The 16,101-nt window shown below is 42.9% G+C and overlaps 1 protein-coding gene across 1 annotated transcript in view; it reads right to left on the minus strand.

The window, feature by feature from the left end:
- ABCA13 (ATP binding cassette subfamily A member 13) overlaps positions 1–14,148 on the minus strand; it is a gene marked incomplete at its 5' end in the record, with an annotated part of 301,195 nt that extends 287,047 nt beyond the window's left edge. Inside the window, 2 exons of the mRNA XM_084621105.1 lie at positions 2,771–2,864; positions 14,080–14,148. Of these exons, the coding sequence (XP_084477231.1) occupies positions 2,771–2,864; positions 14,080–14,148 (163 nt within the window). The remainder of the gene's footprint in view (positions 1–2,770; positions 2,865–14,079) is intronic.
- Positions 14,149–16,101: the final 1,953 nt, after the last annotated feature.

A 16,101-nucleotide genomic window follows, 5' to 3' on the forward strand; every position in this document is an offset into this window, starting at 1 on the left:
TGTGCAAGTCTTCCTAATAAAATATGTCCTTGCCTTCCTTCCATGATTTAATGAGCAGTGAAATAATTAACAATGTTGACATTTAATGTATCATCACTGGCATTTGAGCTACCACTCATTGAAATGAATGGGGCAGTTTGCACTTCAGAGCTATTGTTTCAGACTTTCTGCAAACTCAGGCAGACACTGCTGCACTAGTTACACTTTGGTTACACATATTTTGAAGGGTTTCAGAGTAGCAGCCGTGTTAGTCTGTATTCGCAAAAAGAAAAGGAGTACTTGTGGCATCTTAGAGACTAACCAATTTATTTGAGCATAAGCTTTCTGCATCCGATGAAGTGAGCTGTAGCTCAAGAAAGCTTATGCTCAAATAAATTGGTTAGTCTCTAAGATGCCACAAGTCCTCCTTATGTTTTGAAGGGTGTTTTTTCTTTGTTTGTTTTTCAATAAAGCCGAGACTGTAGTGAATAACTGAGAAACCTGTCCATTCCTCCATTGTAAGCCCCCAGTGAGAGCCACAGCTATGTAGGAACCTTTGGGCAGGAAATGGAGACTATTTCATGCAACTGAATTGCTGGAGAAATAGCTACAATGAGTTACCCAAGCTGAATTAGGCCTGGACATAACACTCCTATTGAATGGTTTCAGAGTAACAGCCGTGTTAGTCTGTATTCGCAAAAAGAAAAGGAGGACTTGTGGCACCTTAGAGACTAACCAATTTATTAGAGCATAAGCTTTCGTGAGCTACAGTTTCCACGATATGCATCTGAGGAAGTGAGCTGTAGCTCACGAAAGCTTATGCTCTAATAAATTGGTTAGTCTCTAAGGTGCCACAAGTCCTCCTTTTCTTTTTACTCCTATTGAATGTTCACAACAGAAGTGGAAGAACTGGAGAAACAGTGTATTCAAGTATTCCATACTACCTAAAAAACCCAAGCTAGTTTTGTTGGAACTGAAATATCATTATTTTTGAGACATATATCACTAGAAATTGCACTACCAGTTAAACAACATAGAGATGTCCTTGCATAGCGCCCCGGAAAGAGTATTAGCCTGCTTCATAAAAACATACGGTCTAGTTCTAGTTCTGTATGACCAACGCCATTTTGAAAACAACCCATCTTAAATAAGTTTGACAGTTTCTAAATTTTACTGAGACCGTAATATTGGCCCTGATCCTGCAAGCTTATCCAAAGTAGCTTGCAGAATTGGGACCACACTCTGTAGACAACAGAACAAAATTCTGCCTTCAGCTACGCTAGTGAAAATTCAGTTACTCTGTTAAATTCAGTGGGGCATTACCATTGATTTCCAAAAGTGTAACTGACAGCAAAATTTGGTCCACAAAGATCTCTTCCCAAAAGAAATAGTTGTGTTCTCTTTTATACATACAAACATATCAGTTCTCACAAGCAAAGCAGAGAAGGTGTAGGATCAAGACCTTTCCATTCATGGTCATTATAAGATCCCGAGGCACTTTTCACAAAATTGTCCCAGCAACATGCCAACTTGTGTAATTATGTTCAGTTTTCTTAAATGCCCCCATAGTTTGGAGAAGATATTCTTCACTTCCTATCTCCTTATTAATAGAACTGAGTGCTAGGTTCTTTAGAGACATGTAGGAACTTTGATCCTTGTATATACACTGCCACACACTGAAATGTACGTATTCAAATTATAAATGCAACGATCAAAGTTAAAACTGATTGAACATGCACCATGGGTCTCAGTCATCTCCCAAGAATGAATCATTACTAACAGTATCAGTTTCTGACTGGAGAATTGTGACAACAAAGTTACTGGTAAAAGTCACTATTCCAACTGATAGGACTATGTTCCATTCAACAGAATGATGAATTAGACAGAGAGAGTGGGTGTTATACTGACACTAGATAAACACCTAGAGTCCAGACACGTCATGATGCCGCATTTGCAGTACTGTTTCAGACACCAGTCTTAATTAACACCACTTAATCTAAAGGTTTGTTAATTAGCTCATAGCTGTGTGTGTTTAATTTCTAAGCAAGCATAAAGAAAGAGATCCATGGTTTCTGGTCTCATAAGCCTTTTACAAGGAAATAGGTTTTACATGTCAGTCTTAAATACAGGATCATTTAAGCTCCCATATAATAGTGTGACTGATTTTCATTGTTTCTTTTGTTGTATCTTCTATGCCAGGGATCGGCAACCTTTGGCACGTGGCCCATCAGGGAAATCTGCTGATGGGCCGGGCCAGTTTGTTTACGTGCAGCACCCGCAGGTTTGGCCGATCACAGCTCCCACCACCGCGGTTCGCTGTTCCAGGCCAATGGGGGCTGCGGGAAGTGGCAAAGGTTGCTGATCCCTGTTCTATTTCTTGTTTTAAATGACATTGCATTACATCATTCTTCTAGGAAGTTGAGAATGTGTGGGTTGAACCCAAGATGCCATTTCCAGACAGGTTATAAAATACAGACCATGCCCGAATCCTATAGAACTGCAGCAACTAAATAAAACATAGCACAGTAACATCTACCACACTGTTTTAGGTAAGATAATGCTTGGAAAGGGTGAAGCAGAAAGAACTATAGATTGCAGGGGGACTCAATATTATAATATTATAGGACACAAAAGACAAAACCAATTTAAGGCCTGATCCAAATCCCAATGAAGTCAATGGGCTTTGATTCAGGCCCTCAGGTTTAACCTGCTGATATTTCCTTATTATGAAGCCCTCTTTAGAATATAGTCTACAGATGTGCAAAACATGAAGGTTAAACATGAAACATACAGTTTTCCTTGTGTTTTGAAGGTTGTTGGATGCGAATTGCAGCCAGAATAAGGAACAGTATGCATGGCCAGAGTACTTCAGAGAGAGACAGCACCTGAAAAGTAAACCCAAAACGATAATATCAGCATTGTAGAAATTGAACCGCATCATACAAATATATATTATTACACGGACAAGCAAATGAATATACCAGTATAAATGCCATAAAAAAGAAACTATTAAACCAGATCCTGTTTTGTTTGAAACTTACTTCTAAGTAGAAACACATCTATCTTTATGGAGCAAAGAACACTGATTTCAGAGCATGAGAGTAAAGGCCATTGTCTTGTTATTTACAGTATTTTCATGAATCTTTTCTTCTACATCTATATAAAATAACTAATCGAATGAAACAGGCACGCTGTTCTCCAAAATCTAGAAAACTAGTTTAGGACAGAGTGAAAGCAAGTCATCTTCATGCCTCAGTTGCTCCAGCTGCAAAATCGGATGATATCAGCCAGCCAGCTTTGTAAGGAGTAGTAGGATCCTCATATGCAAGCTTTTCAGTAACAAAGCAGTATTTCAGAAGCAGTTAAATAGGGCAGAGTCACAAAAATGTTAAATCAGAAAAATAAAAGAATTACAGAACATGAAAGTCTGACAAGATCATTACATTGAAGCTGTGGATTTCTGAGGCTACTAACTCTAGTAGCTTAAATGCTAGATACAGTACTTACATCATCTGTCCATATCAGGGAAGCTATTCCAAAAGATAAAATTGTTACAAAGACAACCTAATAAAAAGAAAGAGTGGGTGGTCTTTGATTCCTGGAGCAAGCCTGGATTCTGAAAGCGAATCCAGCCATTCCTACACTAAAATAAGCCTAGCCACACCGGAAACAAGATTGATCTACAATGACAGGAGGAAAAGAAGTGCTTTAGGACACCTCTGACTGCCATCATCCTCTTTCATGCTATACTGTCAGGCATACAAATATAGATCAGAAGTACACTTTCTCTGATAAACCCCCAAATATCTAAGTTATACAGCTGGTCAAAGGGGGAGTGGGTTACATTTTTGTTTTCATATTTTCTCCTTCTTTGAGATTTTAAAATTTTAAAAATGTCAACCAACTCTAATAAATAATCTACTAAACTAAGATTGAAGACACTGAACAGTGAGCTATTGTAAACCTAAGCAGCTCACCTGCTTATTTTAAGATTTAAAATACTCATAGAAGCTGATTAACTCAAAGCATATACAGTTTCATCTACTACAAAGTCTTTAACCAACAGCGATTGAAAATCAAAATATTTAGTTTTTAATTTATATACTCTACTCAGCACACAAGAGGTCCCAAACAGTTTTGTGGAAATAAATGAGATAGGGGATCACTGAATTGTGTTAGAGATCTCTCTTCAGTTATATCTACTGGACAACTATGGAACACCTGAAATCCTTAGCTATGACAATAGGCAGAGCTGGTATTACTGCCTATATTTAAGGTTGTCTGACGTTTTCTATTAAAATATGCTATTTTCAGTTGCTTATAACTTTGCAAAACTTTAACTGCTTGGTCTGAGATTTCCTATGTTGGGTGTCTGTTTCAGGCTGAATTATTCTGGAAAGTTTCAGCGAAAGCAGTTCAGCCACTTCTAAGAACAATGTTCTTTTGCCCATGTTAAAAAATCCTTTTCTTTCAGAGGTGATAGCTCTCCCATGTTTTGGAGCAAGAACCTGAAATTTGGCAGGGGGATGGTCTTTGTATCAGGAATGTGCCTTTTGCCACCCCTGTGAAAATCCACCTACATTTGGCTAGGTTATAAGACTTTCAAAAATCGCAGTTCTCAAATGCTCCATCCAGATTTGTTAGAGTTTGGCAGGTAAATGCTCCTCTGAAGATTCCATCTGCACTGGGCATGTTCCAGCCAAGGGGTATAAGGGTTGAGCAGAAGTTTCCCTGCAGTTGTCCAGCTGCTAGAAGCCACACTGCGGCTGGGCACCAGAACTGAGAGGAGGGAGAGTATGCTTCCTGTGCTCTCCATGGTGCCCGTGCTGGAGCCCAGGCAGCAGGGAGAAGGAAGCCTCCTGACTCAAATGCAGAATGGAGAACTACTAAACCTAGTGCAGATGGCAAAGGGTGTAGATTGGGGCAAGGAGCCTGGGGTATGTGGAGGCTGTGATTGCAGACTGGTAGGATGGAGAAGAGAAACTGAGACTTGTAGCCAGAATGGGGACGTAGGAGAGACTGTTTGCACAGGAGGACTGGGAGCTAGGGAGGAAAATGGGGGACTGGAAGCCAGCTGGGAGAGGGAAAACTGAGACTGGAGGGGAGTCTGGGACTGAATGGGCATCCTGTGCACTGAGTAAGTCAAGGCTCATGTGGAAAAAATAGTACAAGAACATGTAATTAGAGACTGAGTCATAATGCACATGCAATCTTAATTCTGGCATTTCCTAATTTTTGAGTGTTTGACTTTGCAACCTTAATGTTTTTTAATATAGCTATTTGTATGCAATAAAATTACATAGTACAAAATTATAAACAGGGCATAGGTTTCAGAGTGGTAGCCGTGTTAGTCTGTACAGCAAAAACAATGAGGAGTCTTTGTGGCACTGGCTTTGGTATGGTAACAAAGAGACAGATGACTACATCTGATACAAACTGGAATAACAGGGGTAGCATGATGTATTTGCTAGTGGAATGCCTCATGACAAAAACTCTCTGGAAATCAATATCAATCCGAATTAACCCAGTATTGCATAATATTTGTTTTTACTTTGTGTCATTTGTTTGTGCTGTTGTTAGTCCACCAATGAGCTTGGATGTTCATGATACAGTGATTATGAAAAGTGATTGTTTTTTAAAGGCCACTTGACTGGCCAACAAGTTTATCTTGTATGTGGGAAAGAGATATCCTGGACGTGACCCACAGAAGTAATGCCCTGAAGTGAAATTCCTCCAATTGAACAAGCTCCATTGGTATGAGTAATGCAATGAGCCAGATGCAATGAGCTGGATTGTCCCTTCTGTGAGCTTCTCACACATATGCAGAGACTTAGAACTGTATGTGTGTTTAAGCTTGCAGTGTTTTTACCTGATCATTCTGTCTAAGCAGAGGGTTTATCCATCTCCCTCTATTATCCACCTTTCAACCACCTGTGGAACTGGCAGACTCAGGATTTGTCTACACTGAAAACACTACAGAGGCACAGCTGTGCTGCTGCAGTGCTTCAATGTCAGGACTGGCCTTACCATGAGGTGAACTGAGGCAGCCGCCTCAGGTGCCAGATTGTTGGGGGGGGGGGCGCCACTAGGAGCCAGAGTGTAGAAAATTTTGTCTGCTGCTGGTGCACATGTATTCTCTCCGCTCTAGATGCACGGAGATGGTGGAGTGCTGTGCTGGAGGAAGGAGGGCACAAGGGACATAACAGGCAGGCAGGAGAAAAGGGGAGAGGGAATAACAGAAAGCAGCAGGAGCTGCAGGGAGAGAGAGGAGGAGGAGCCTCTTATGTACCTCTCTAGCACCCCCAGGAGCCTGGACTGATTAACACCAGCTTCTCAGGGAGCTTCCTGTTTCCTGCTGCTTCCCTGAACCCACTTGAGGAGAGCAGGCAGTCAACTGAAGTAGTAGGAGCCACTTAGGCCCTTCAGACGCTGATATCTTCCTTCACTCAGGCCCTGCTACCAGCCTGCTTATTTGTCCCCTTCAGCTGAGTGTTGAGAGCCACTATAGCTGGCACAGAACAGCAGTCATGAGTGAAAGAAGAAAACGCCCCTCTGGGGCAGCATTCAGAAGAAAGAAAGAAAGAAAGAAAGAAAGAAAGAAAGAAAGAAAGAAAGAAAGAAAGAAAGAAAGAAAGAAAGAAAAGGAAGCTTTTCTATCTAAGCAGGAAGGAGCTCTCGTGAGATACATAGACACAAATATTTATGCTGAGCCTTCTGGCCCCAGTGAGGATGACAGTGGTGAGGAGATGCCTGATTATCCAGTTAGTCAGAGTGCAGGTGACCTGGCAGCTACTGCAGCATCCATATCTCCATCTCAAATGGATGTAACCATGCACATTCCTGAAGAAAAATGTAGATCAGAGAGGAGTGTGGTGGAGGTGCAAGAAACAGCTGCTGCTGAGTTTAGTTCCTTAAATCTAGATGATCCAGGACTGTGGACCCACTTGAGCAGTAGCCTGATGGTCTTCCTTGTACTGTATGGGCCACAGCAAGTGAAAAACTTTATGTTCCCCAAAGACAATGAAAATAGAAGTTTCCATCCAAGACATTACTGGTGTGAAATCCCCAATGGTGACAAAGTGGAGAGGCCATGGCTTATGTACTCAAAAACCCAGAATGCTGTTTTTGTTGCAAACCCTTCAAGTCTAATGTTCCAGCCACATTGGGTTCTACAGGAACAAAGGACTGGAAAAATCTGGCTAGAAATCTGGCATGCCATGAGAAGGCAGCAAATCACCAGAGATCATTCCATAGGTGGAAAGTGAATGGACTATTTTCCTCCAATGTGTTTCTTTAAAGGACACATCCAGAGGTGTCCCCAACACACATAAAATTAGGATGTTAATAGGATGGCTTGATGGTTAAGGCACTGGACTGGGAGTCAGGAGATTTGGGATTGGTTCTCATCTCTGCCATAGAATTCCTATATGACTTTGGACAAGTTTCTTTCTCTGTCACAGTTTGTCATCTGTAAAATGGGATAATGCTACTTCCTATCTCCCATCCATTTTTTTGTCCATTTAGATTGTAAAGTCTTTGAGGCAGGGACTAGCTCTTACTATATGTATGCACCACACTTAGTATGATGGGGCTCCAAAGTTGGATGGCTCTACTATATTAGAAGTCACTGTTCATTATGGACTTCCAAAATATCTGTACACTCAACTATTATTTCTTCTTTTTTTAGCTATCCATGTAATTCATAATTACAATAATTAAAAATAATACTTGGCATTTACATCATGTTTTTAGCCATACATCTCAAAGAGGTTTCCCAAAGGGGGTATTCATTATTATTAGCCCCATTTTATAGGTGGGAAAACCAGGGCACAACTAGGATTAAGTAACTTGACCAAGATCACACCGGGAGTCTGTGGGAGAGCCAGGAAAAGAATTCAAGTCCCTAACTCCTAGTCCAGTTTCCCTATCCTCTAGCTCACCCTGATCCATCTTTAGACAATCAGCTCCTAGGTGCAGTGATTCTCTGTCTTCTTGTCTTTTCACAATTTGTGCTACATATATACATAAATAATTAAAAAGCCCATTGGGTTTGGTAGCTATAAAGTCAACTGAACCAAATCTGAACTCATGGCAGTGAGCCCTGTGCACCAGAGTCTCAGCCCAGTTAGGCATCCTTTGTGTTGTTCCAGTGACATACATCAGGCAAAAAATCGGTATAAAGGAATACCTAGATAGTATGGAGCTGCTGTAGCCAATTCCAGGGAACTCTATCTTTCAGCCCCCACCATAGGATGCATAGTGTTTAACATTACAACTTGGAGCAGTCCTGAGACTCGAAGCTATGCCTGAGGACCAGGCTAGCCCTCAGAAGCCACTGGATTTGGGAGGTGTGAAAGTGGTTAAAACTAATCTTCATGCCCACTTGTACCCAAGTTGCATTAAGCCCACAAGGGCCAGTCCCAAGGATCTGGTTCTGTGTGTACATTTCATTATATGGAGTGAAATCCTGGCCCATAGAAGTCAACTGGAATTTTGCCATTGACTTCAATGGGGCCAGGATTCCACCCACAAGGATGAAAATTCAAGTGGAAACCACAGGGGATTAAATGCCTTGGTGAGAAATATGTGTTTGCATTAGAGGGCACAATGGGATAGAATTAAGATCTTATCATCATCATAAAGGCCACTGTGAAGGGAAGGAACAAATGTGATTGAAACCCATTGGGGGAGAACATAAGTGACCTTAAAAATCACAATATTCTATTACTAAAACTGAGGTATAGCATATCATTAATACTGTGAGCTGCCCTTGTCCTTTATAGTAATGGTTTTAAGGAAATTATACAGAGCAATTCTATTCCTTTGCAACAATAGAAAGCCATGAATTATATTATGTTAAATTGTCCTTTGACAAAAACAAGGAAGAACCACATTTCCCAGCAATTCCAAATGCTGTTTATTCTTAAATGCCACACTTAGAGAGGCTTTTAATCCCAAAGTTTAACATTAGTTTACCCAGAGAGATAAAAAAGGTGCAAAATACTGGCGCTCCCTTCCTCCAATCATCTTTTTATTAGCGTATACCACGTATTGAAAATGTGCTGTATTAAATGCCACAGTAATCCATTTAAGATAGCTGAGAAGTGGCAGGGCTTTCTTAGCTGGAGGCTCTTAACCTCTGGAATTTGTTCTTCCTGGTAGCCCATCAAAACCTAGCTCTCAATTCCTTTGTGGTGCGATACATCGCCTGATCCAAAGCCCATTGAAGTTAATGGGGGCCAAGACAGCTCATTTATTTCATTTAATTAACTGATTTTGGCTATTTCTTAGTCTTTCATATTGGCAATAATATTTTACAAATATTTCTTATTCTTTGCAATTAAAGTCCTCTCTGTCAAAGTAATGGGTACTACTAAAATTACTAAAATACATAAAAAGCTGGGCTTTTGCCGGGACGGGGGAGAAATCCTGGCCCTCCTGACATCAATAGTAAAACTTCCATTGAACATAAGAACCACCATCCTGGGTCAGACCAAAGGTCCATCTAGCCCAGTATCCTGTCTTCCAACAGTGACCAATGCCAGGTGCCCCAGAGGGAATGAACAGAACAGGTAATCATCAAGTGATCCATCCCGTCACCCATTCCCAGCCTCTTGTAAACAGAGGCTAGGGACACTGACATTGACTTCAGTAGCCCTCAGGATTTCCACCCAGGGTTCCTGAACAAGCTGGCATCACTTGCAACTCCTTTCCAAACCAAACCAAATTTTAAGCTGATGCATTTTGGTGAGACTTGCTGTCTTTAGGTTTTCAAAATATTTAAAGTTTCCTAATGAGGAGCCACCATATGTATTTTGAATACGTCCAGGCTAAAATACAGCGCTGCACAAACTCATTTTTGAGCTGTATTCTATTACAAGACTCTTCAGCAAACATGGCTTATGACGGGGAAAATGAGAGTCTCGGCTCACTGAAGTCTAGGCTCAACGGGATTCAGTGATTCACCTATTTTGGACCAAATTCTGTCCCTATTTGTGGGTGTGGCATGCCCTACACATACAGAAATTGCCACAGTCTCAGGCCTGGTCTACACCTAAAACTTAGGTAAATTTAGGTGAACATTGCTCAGCGGTGAGAAGAAATCACACTGACCTAACCCCCTAAAACCATACAGACCTAAGCCCCTATGTAGATACCGCTTGGTCAATGGGCCTATCTACTGCCTCTCAAGGGAGGGAGATTTACATTGATAGAAAATTCCTTATATTCCTGTAGCAAGTGTCTGTACTATAGCACAGAGGTGGGCAAACTATGGCCCACGGGCCATATCCGTCCCGCGGGACCGTCCTGTCCTGCCCTTGAGCTCCCGGCTGGGGAGGCTATCCCCTGGTCCCTTCCCTGCTGTCCCCCCTCCCCTGCAGCCACGCCACCACACTGCCAGCGCTCTGGGTGGTGGAGCTGTGCACTCCTGCCAGGCAGTGCAGCTGCGTGTCTAGCTCTGGCCAGGAAATGCAGCTATCAGACATGCTGCTCTGAGCAGCACAGTAAGGGGGCCAGGGCTGGGGGGTTTGGATAAGGGGCAAGGGGTCCCGGGGGGCAGTCAGGGGACAGGTTGGATGAGGTGGAGGTTCGGGACGAGGAGGGCGGTCAGGGGATAGGGTGGCTTGGATAAGCGTGGGTGTCCCAGGGGGCCTGTCGGGGGTGTGGATAGGGGTCAGGGCAGTCAGGGGACTGGGAGCAGGGGAGCTGGATAGGGGGTGGTGTCCCAGGGGGCAGTGTCCCAGGGGGCAGTTAGGGGCCCGGGGTCCCGGGAGGGGATGTTTAGGGGACAAGGAGCGGGGGGGGGGTAGATGGATCCGGGGTTCTGAGTGGGGTGGGAAGTGGGAGGGGGCAGATAGGGGGCTGGGGCCATGCTGTTTGGAAAGGCACAGCCTTTCCTACCTGGCCCTCCATACAGTTTTGCAACCCCAATGTGGCTCTCGGGCCAAAAAGTTTGCCCACCCCTGCTATAGCACTACAGTGGCATAACTGCAGGGCTGAAGCTATGCTGTAGTAGGGCTTATTGTATCATGGTACCCTTAGTGTATGGGACAGAGAATGCAGAGAGGACAGCAGGAGGACTGCACAACCCCGCCCCATACACTGTGCCGAGCAGTGATCCATGGTAATTCTTTCTGCAGCTCCTGGGGTTCCCTCTCCCAGACCTGCGGGGGAGACGCTGCAGAAAGGTTCACCTCTGTTTTTCCAGGCCAGGTGTTTCGGGAAGGGAAGGAAGGAACAGAGCTGCCCTGAGCTGCTGTGTTCATTCTGCTCCCTCCTCCCACTTCTGCTCCTGTGAGAACAGCTTCGGCTCCTGAGCAGGTGTGGGCGTGAAGAGCTCTGCCTGCATCCTGAAGCAGCTCTGAGTGGTTGCTCTGCCCTGGGAAGTTGGGAAAGCTCCAGATCAGAAGGGGTTTTCTCCAGGCAGGGCTGTGATGCGCCCGCCTCAGTGACCCCGCTGGAGTGGTAGAAATTTTATTTGTGGTTCTGCGACTCCTTTCGATCTGTCGCACTTTAAACACTGGATTTGAGTGAGGGGATGGGAGGTCATAGGGTTACTGGATACATGACTTTATCAATCCACTGGCCTAAAACCATATATGGGGAGAGTGCCAAGGGACCAGATTCTATTGAAGCCTATGAGCTGTAATAGCGGCTGCCCTGGATCTGTATGTCCCATCCCCCAGAGAGAGAATTCACATACTCATAAATGTGCATGGAGAGCCCCTGCACTAAGTCCTTTGAACCCAAGATAAACAACAAGCAAATGCAAGAGCATGAAAAACAGGGGCAGAAATTTAATAGGCCTCTCTTTGACTATAAGCCATAGTAAGAGGGGTCTAAAGAGATTAAATATCCCCAGAGCAATTGTTTTTTGCACAGGAAATATGATAGACCCCCTAGTAGAATGCAAAGGACTAGTATTTTAGTGTCTAATTTATACTGAACTCTCAATGAAACGAGATTGTTCATATTTTGTCTGAATGTCTGATTATTTCACAGTATGGCATGGAAGCTGGTAGTCATACGATATATTTGTAGTATTTTTACAACTGCTCTCTGCCACCCAGGAACTCTGCTGGCACTCGAAGACTTAAAAGTAACATGAAACTACTGATAATTCTAAAAAACAATTATTCTAACAGTCAGTATTAGTTGGAATGCTAATTTCTTATTTGCATTTTCCTAAGGTTTTCCATTTGAGAATCTCAGATACTATTGTAATAAGTGCGGTATAAGGATCTATATGGAATAGAATTATTACATACATTAATAAACTGAGCGTTACAACTCGCCTCTGAGGTAGCTAAGTAAAATATCTACTTTACCTTCTGTGCCTGGGTAAACCTTGTTGTGTGTATTTAAATATGTGAAAGACCTGCATGGTACACAACCAAACACTACTCCTGGATTTGATAGTGATCAATGAACGGCATGCAAGGGTTGCTCTTTTTGAGAGTTTCTTTCACATCGTGATTTTATGTCATCAAGATACGGCATGGGGACATGACCAAAAAATAATCATGTCACAGCATGTATGGAACAATGATGAAGACAAAGACAAGCAGCTCAGTAGAAAGGATGAATATTAATAATATTATGGAGGAAGACACTACAAGATTTAGGAGATTCTGGACCTGAGGGAAAAGAACAGAAAGAAGTTGAGGATAACACCCAATTACATATGTTTTTATACTGTGCTCATAACCATGGTATGGAAATATCTGATGTGGTAGTGATGTTGGGAGATGAGAAATCATGAGTGATAAATCCCTTTAGTCAGAGAAGAAAGCTTGGAAAGAAAATTGAGACATTCTGGTTTGGACCTATCTGACAAATCAAGCCATGGTATAATTGTCGTAACTTTAGTGGAGTTATACCCAAAATGAATTTGGCCCATTGAGGACTGCTACCGGATTACCAGATAGCATCTGAAAAGCAAAACTAAAGAAGTCAGCGATATAGAGGTAGTTTTAAGAGTTATCTGCATAGAAATATTAGCTGAAATCACTGAGGTGGATGAAATCACCTGTAGAAAGTGTTTAAGGAAATGAGATGAGGGGAATGAGCAGAGGGCAGTATACCAAGGAGGGGAAGTTGGTAGGATGAAAAGCTACCGAAGGAGGCAGTGGTTAAAGTCGGGAGACCCAGAACAGAGTCACAAAATTTGGGGAAGAGAGCAAGTCGAGGAAGAAATTATCCATAAGGTTGAAAGTTCCTTCACATAAAAAAAAAAAATCAGTTGAAATCCCAAGATTTTTAAGGGGACTGCTGATTGCTGATCAGATTTACATTAAAATTTTCTGATGAAAACCAGTATGTTGACTTAATTATCAGCCTAATCCTATTTAAAACAGCCAACATGCATCATTGTGAATCCCCGAATCAGCACTGACAAGGGAAACAATGACAAACCATCAATTAAAGTGACACTATTTTTTAATACACAATTCTAATATCTGCGGAAGAGTCCTTCTTTTACCACCTTTGAAAAATGTCAACCGCATGTTAGTCATGGTGGGCAAAGAAGAGCCTTTCTTCTCTTCAACTGAGCATTATTTTGATTTTCTCTATCTTTTCAAGGTAACGGCCAGCTTTCTCTGCTTATTTTAGTTTAATCAGATGAACCAGAGCTTATTGAGAGAAAAAGGAGGAAAAATATTTCTAGCTAATATTTGCACTCTGCTGCCCCATATTTTGTTTTAAACCCTTTGTAGGCTACATTCTGATCTCAGTTACAACAGTGTTCTCTCACTGAACCTGAAGGACAAGTGATTTTCATCCCAGGAGTGTCACAAGCACCAGTACTGCCCAATGATCCAACGTGGCTTCTCTGTGTCTCCTCAAAAGCATCTAAGCGCTTTCCTTTAGAATTTGAACACTGGAAAGTGCTGATTTTTCAGCTATTTCAGTGTTAAAATGCAAGGTTCTGTTCTACTCCTCTTTTAAATCAGGAGCTCAGAGGCAGAACATGAAGCGTTTGCAGCCAGCTGATCCTTATTATTCTCTAAGGCAAGAGTCGAAAGAAGAGACATACTCGCTTCCACAGAAATGCAGGGGAGAAAAAAATCCCTGTGTTAAGCATTTGCCAAAACTTACCGGTTGTCTCAGCCGGCAGAGCCAGTTCTTCCAGAACAGCGCCTTGAACTGGTGAACAGAACGCCCCATATTGCTGTGTCTTTTTCCCCAGCCACTTAAAGAGTGGGTATTTAAAGACCTTTAACTCTAAGTCACCTGACCAGGGACGAGTTAATTCCAGCACCAGGAAAAGGTGCGAGAGGTGTGTCTGTTTAGGAAGAAAAGATTAGATTATGTTTCTGCCTTTTGTTCTGTATTCACCAAGGAATCTCATCTTTCTACTTGCTGCTCCATGTGATGAACAGCAAGTGGATGCTTTTATATAAATGCCTTCAGAGTGTTTTAGTATGCACTTGCTTTTACTTTCGAGAAACAGACATAACTGCAAACCATTACAATAAACAGCATACATTTAACATTAGATATTTAAGTCTCATTTCCATTTTCATAGCTAGGTTACTTTTCCACCCCAGGCTCTGGCCACAATGGTTTGGTCTCCATTTCTCTGCTTGGGGCTTCAGGCTCTGGCCCCTAGCTCTGGAGCTTTGGCCTCCAACCCTGGTTTCCAGCACCCAGTTCTGGCTACGGGGCTTTGGGCACTGACCCCCAGCTCTGGCCGTGCATCTCACCCACCCCCAACACTCCTGGCCTTTGCAGTTATTGCTATTTCAACTGAACAAAGAACGTGTGTGTGTGTGTGTGTGTGCATGCGTGCTGGGGGGAGGGGTGTTATAGGAGAACAGCGGCTGAGGGAGGTGTGAGAATAATAGTGTGTAGTAACACTGGGGAGAAAGCCAGAGCAAAGGTGGACAAGCCTGTAGCTAGAGAATATATTCAGATAGATCTTTATTCATTTATTTATTTCTGTGGTTTCTCTTAATTCATTTTTCAGCACAAGCTACTACTTTGTATGTGATGTAGAATATGTAGCTGTAAACATCTAACAGTGGGTTATTCTTTCAAATGAACTTGTGATGACTGAATGTCAAACTTTCACATTCAAACCAGCACAATCTAAGTCATGACCAGAGCTAAATTAACTCTCCTCTGGGCTCGGGGCTATTAGATTTTGTGGGGCCCCTGTATACAAGTCTTTTTCCTCATTTAAAACAAAATGATCACAATTATGGCATTGAGACTATTAACCTGCCAATACAGCAGGGCTCAGGCAAGCTGCCTGCCTGTCTGTCATAGCCCCACGCAGCTCCTGGAAGTGGCCGGCTGCTGGCACATCTGTGTACACCCCTGGAGGGAGGGGGAACAGTGTGTCTCCGTGCACCGCCCGCAAGCGCCACCCCTACAGCTCCCATTGGCTGGTGCTGGGAGTGGGGGCAGCACTCGGAGCTGCCTCCCCCCACCACCAGAGGCCGCAGCGACGTGCCAGCAGCCAGCCAGCCGATTCCAGGAGCGGCATGGGGCCACGGCACGCTGGCAGCCTGCCTGAGCCCTGGTGCACTGGGGCCCCAGGCTGCAGCCCCTAAAGCCCCTGTGTTAATCCGGCCCTGGTCAAAACAAGTTTAAATTTTAAAATAAAATAATTGATTGAGCCTCAGCAGCTCTTTCATTACAAATTAGATACTTCCTAAAACTAGCGTGAAGGACATACATTTACTGGGCCTTTGGGTTTTTTTCAGGAACATGAGAGCAGTTCAGGAAGAGACAACAAAAACTAATCCAAACTAAAAATTTTAGGACATTTTAAACATTTATTTCTTTTCTACACAAAACAAGTATTATATTAGCCATGGACATGGACCCCAGATTTTAAAACACCTGAACTTATTTTTGAGAGAGAGAGAGTGCAAGCGAGCTGTAAAACAATGAAAATAAGGTTTGTCAGTTTACCATATTTTACATTAATTTTTTTCGTCACATTCACCCAAAAAAATTATATTTGTGCATGTTCGCAGTGCTGTTTGCTCTGTCCATAGAGCCACCACCTTATCCTCCCTCAGTTCCCTCCTCAGAACTTGCTTCTACCCAGGGGCATGTGCAGGAATTTAAATTCCACCGCATTTGGAGGGGCACCTTCTGTACCTCTGC

Source organism: Lepidochelys olivacea (genome assembly GCF_965140295.1).
Source record: "Lepidochelys olivacea isolate rLepOli2 genome assembly, chromosome: 2".
Classification (NCBI taxonomy): domain Eukaryota; kingdom Metazoa; phylum Chordata; order Testudines; family Cheloniidae; genus Lepidochelys; species Lepidochelys olivacea.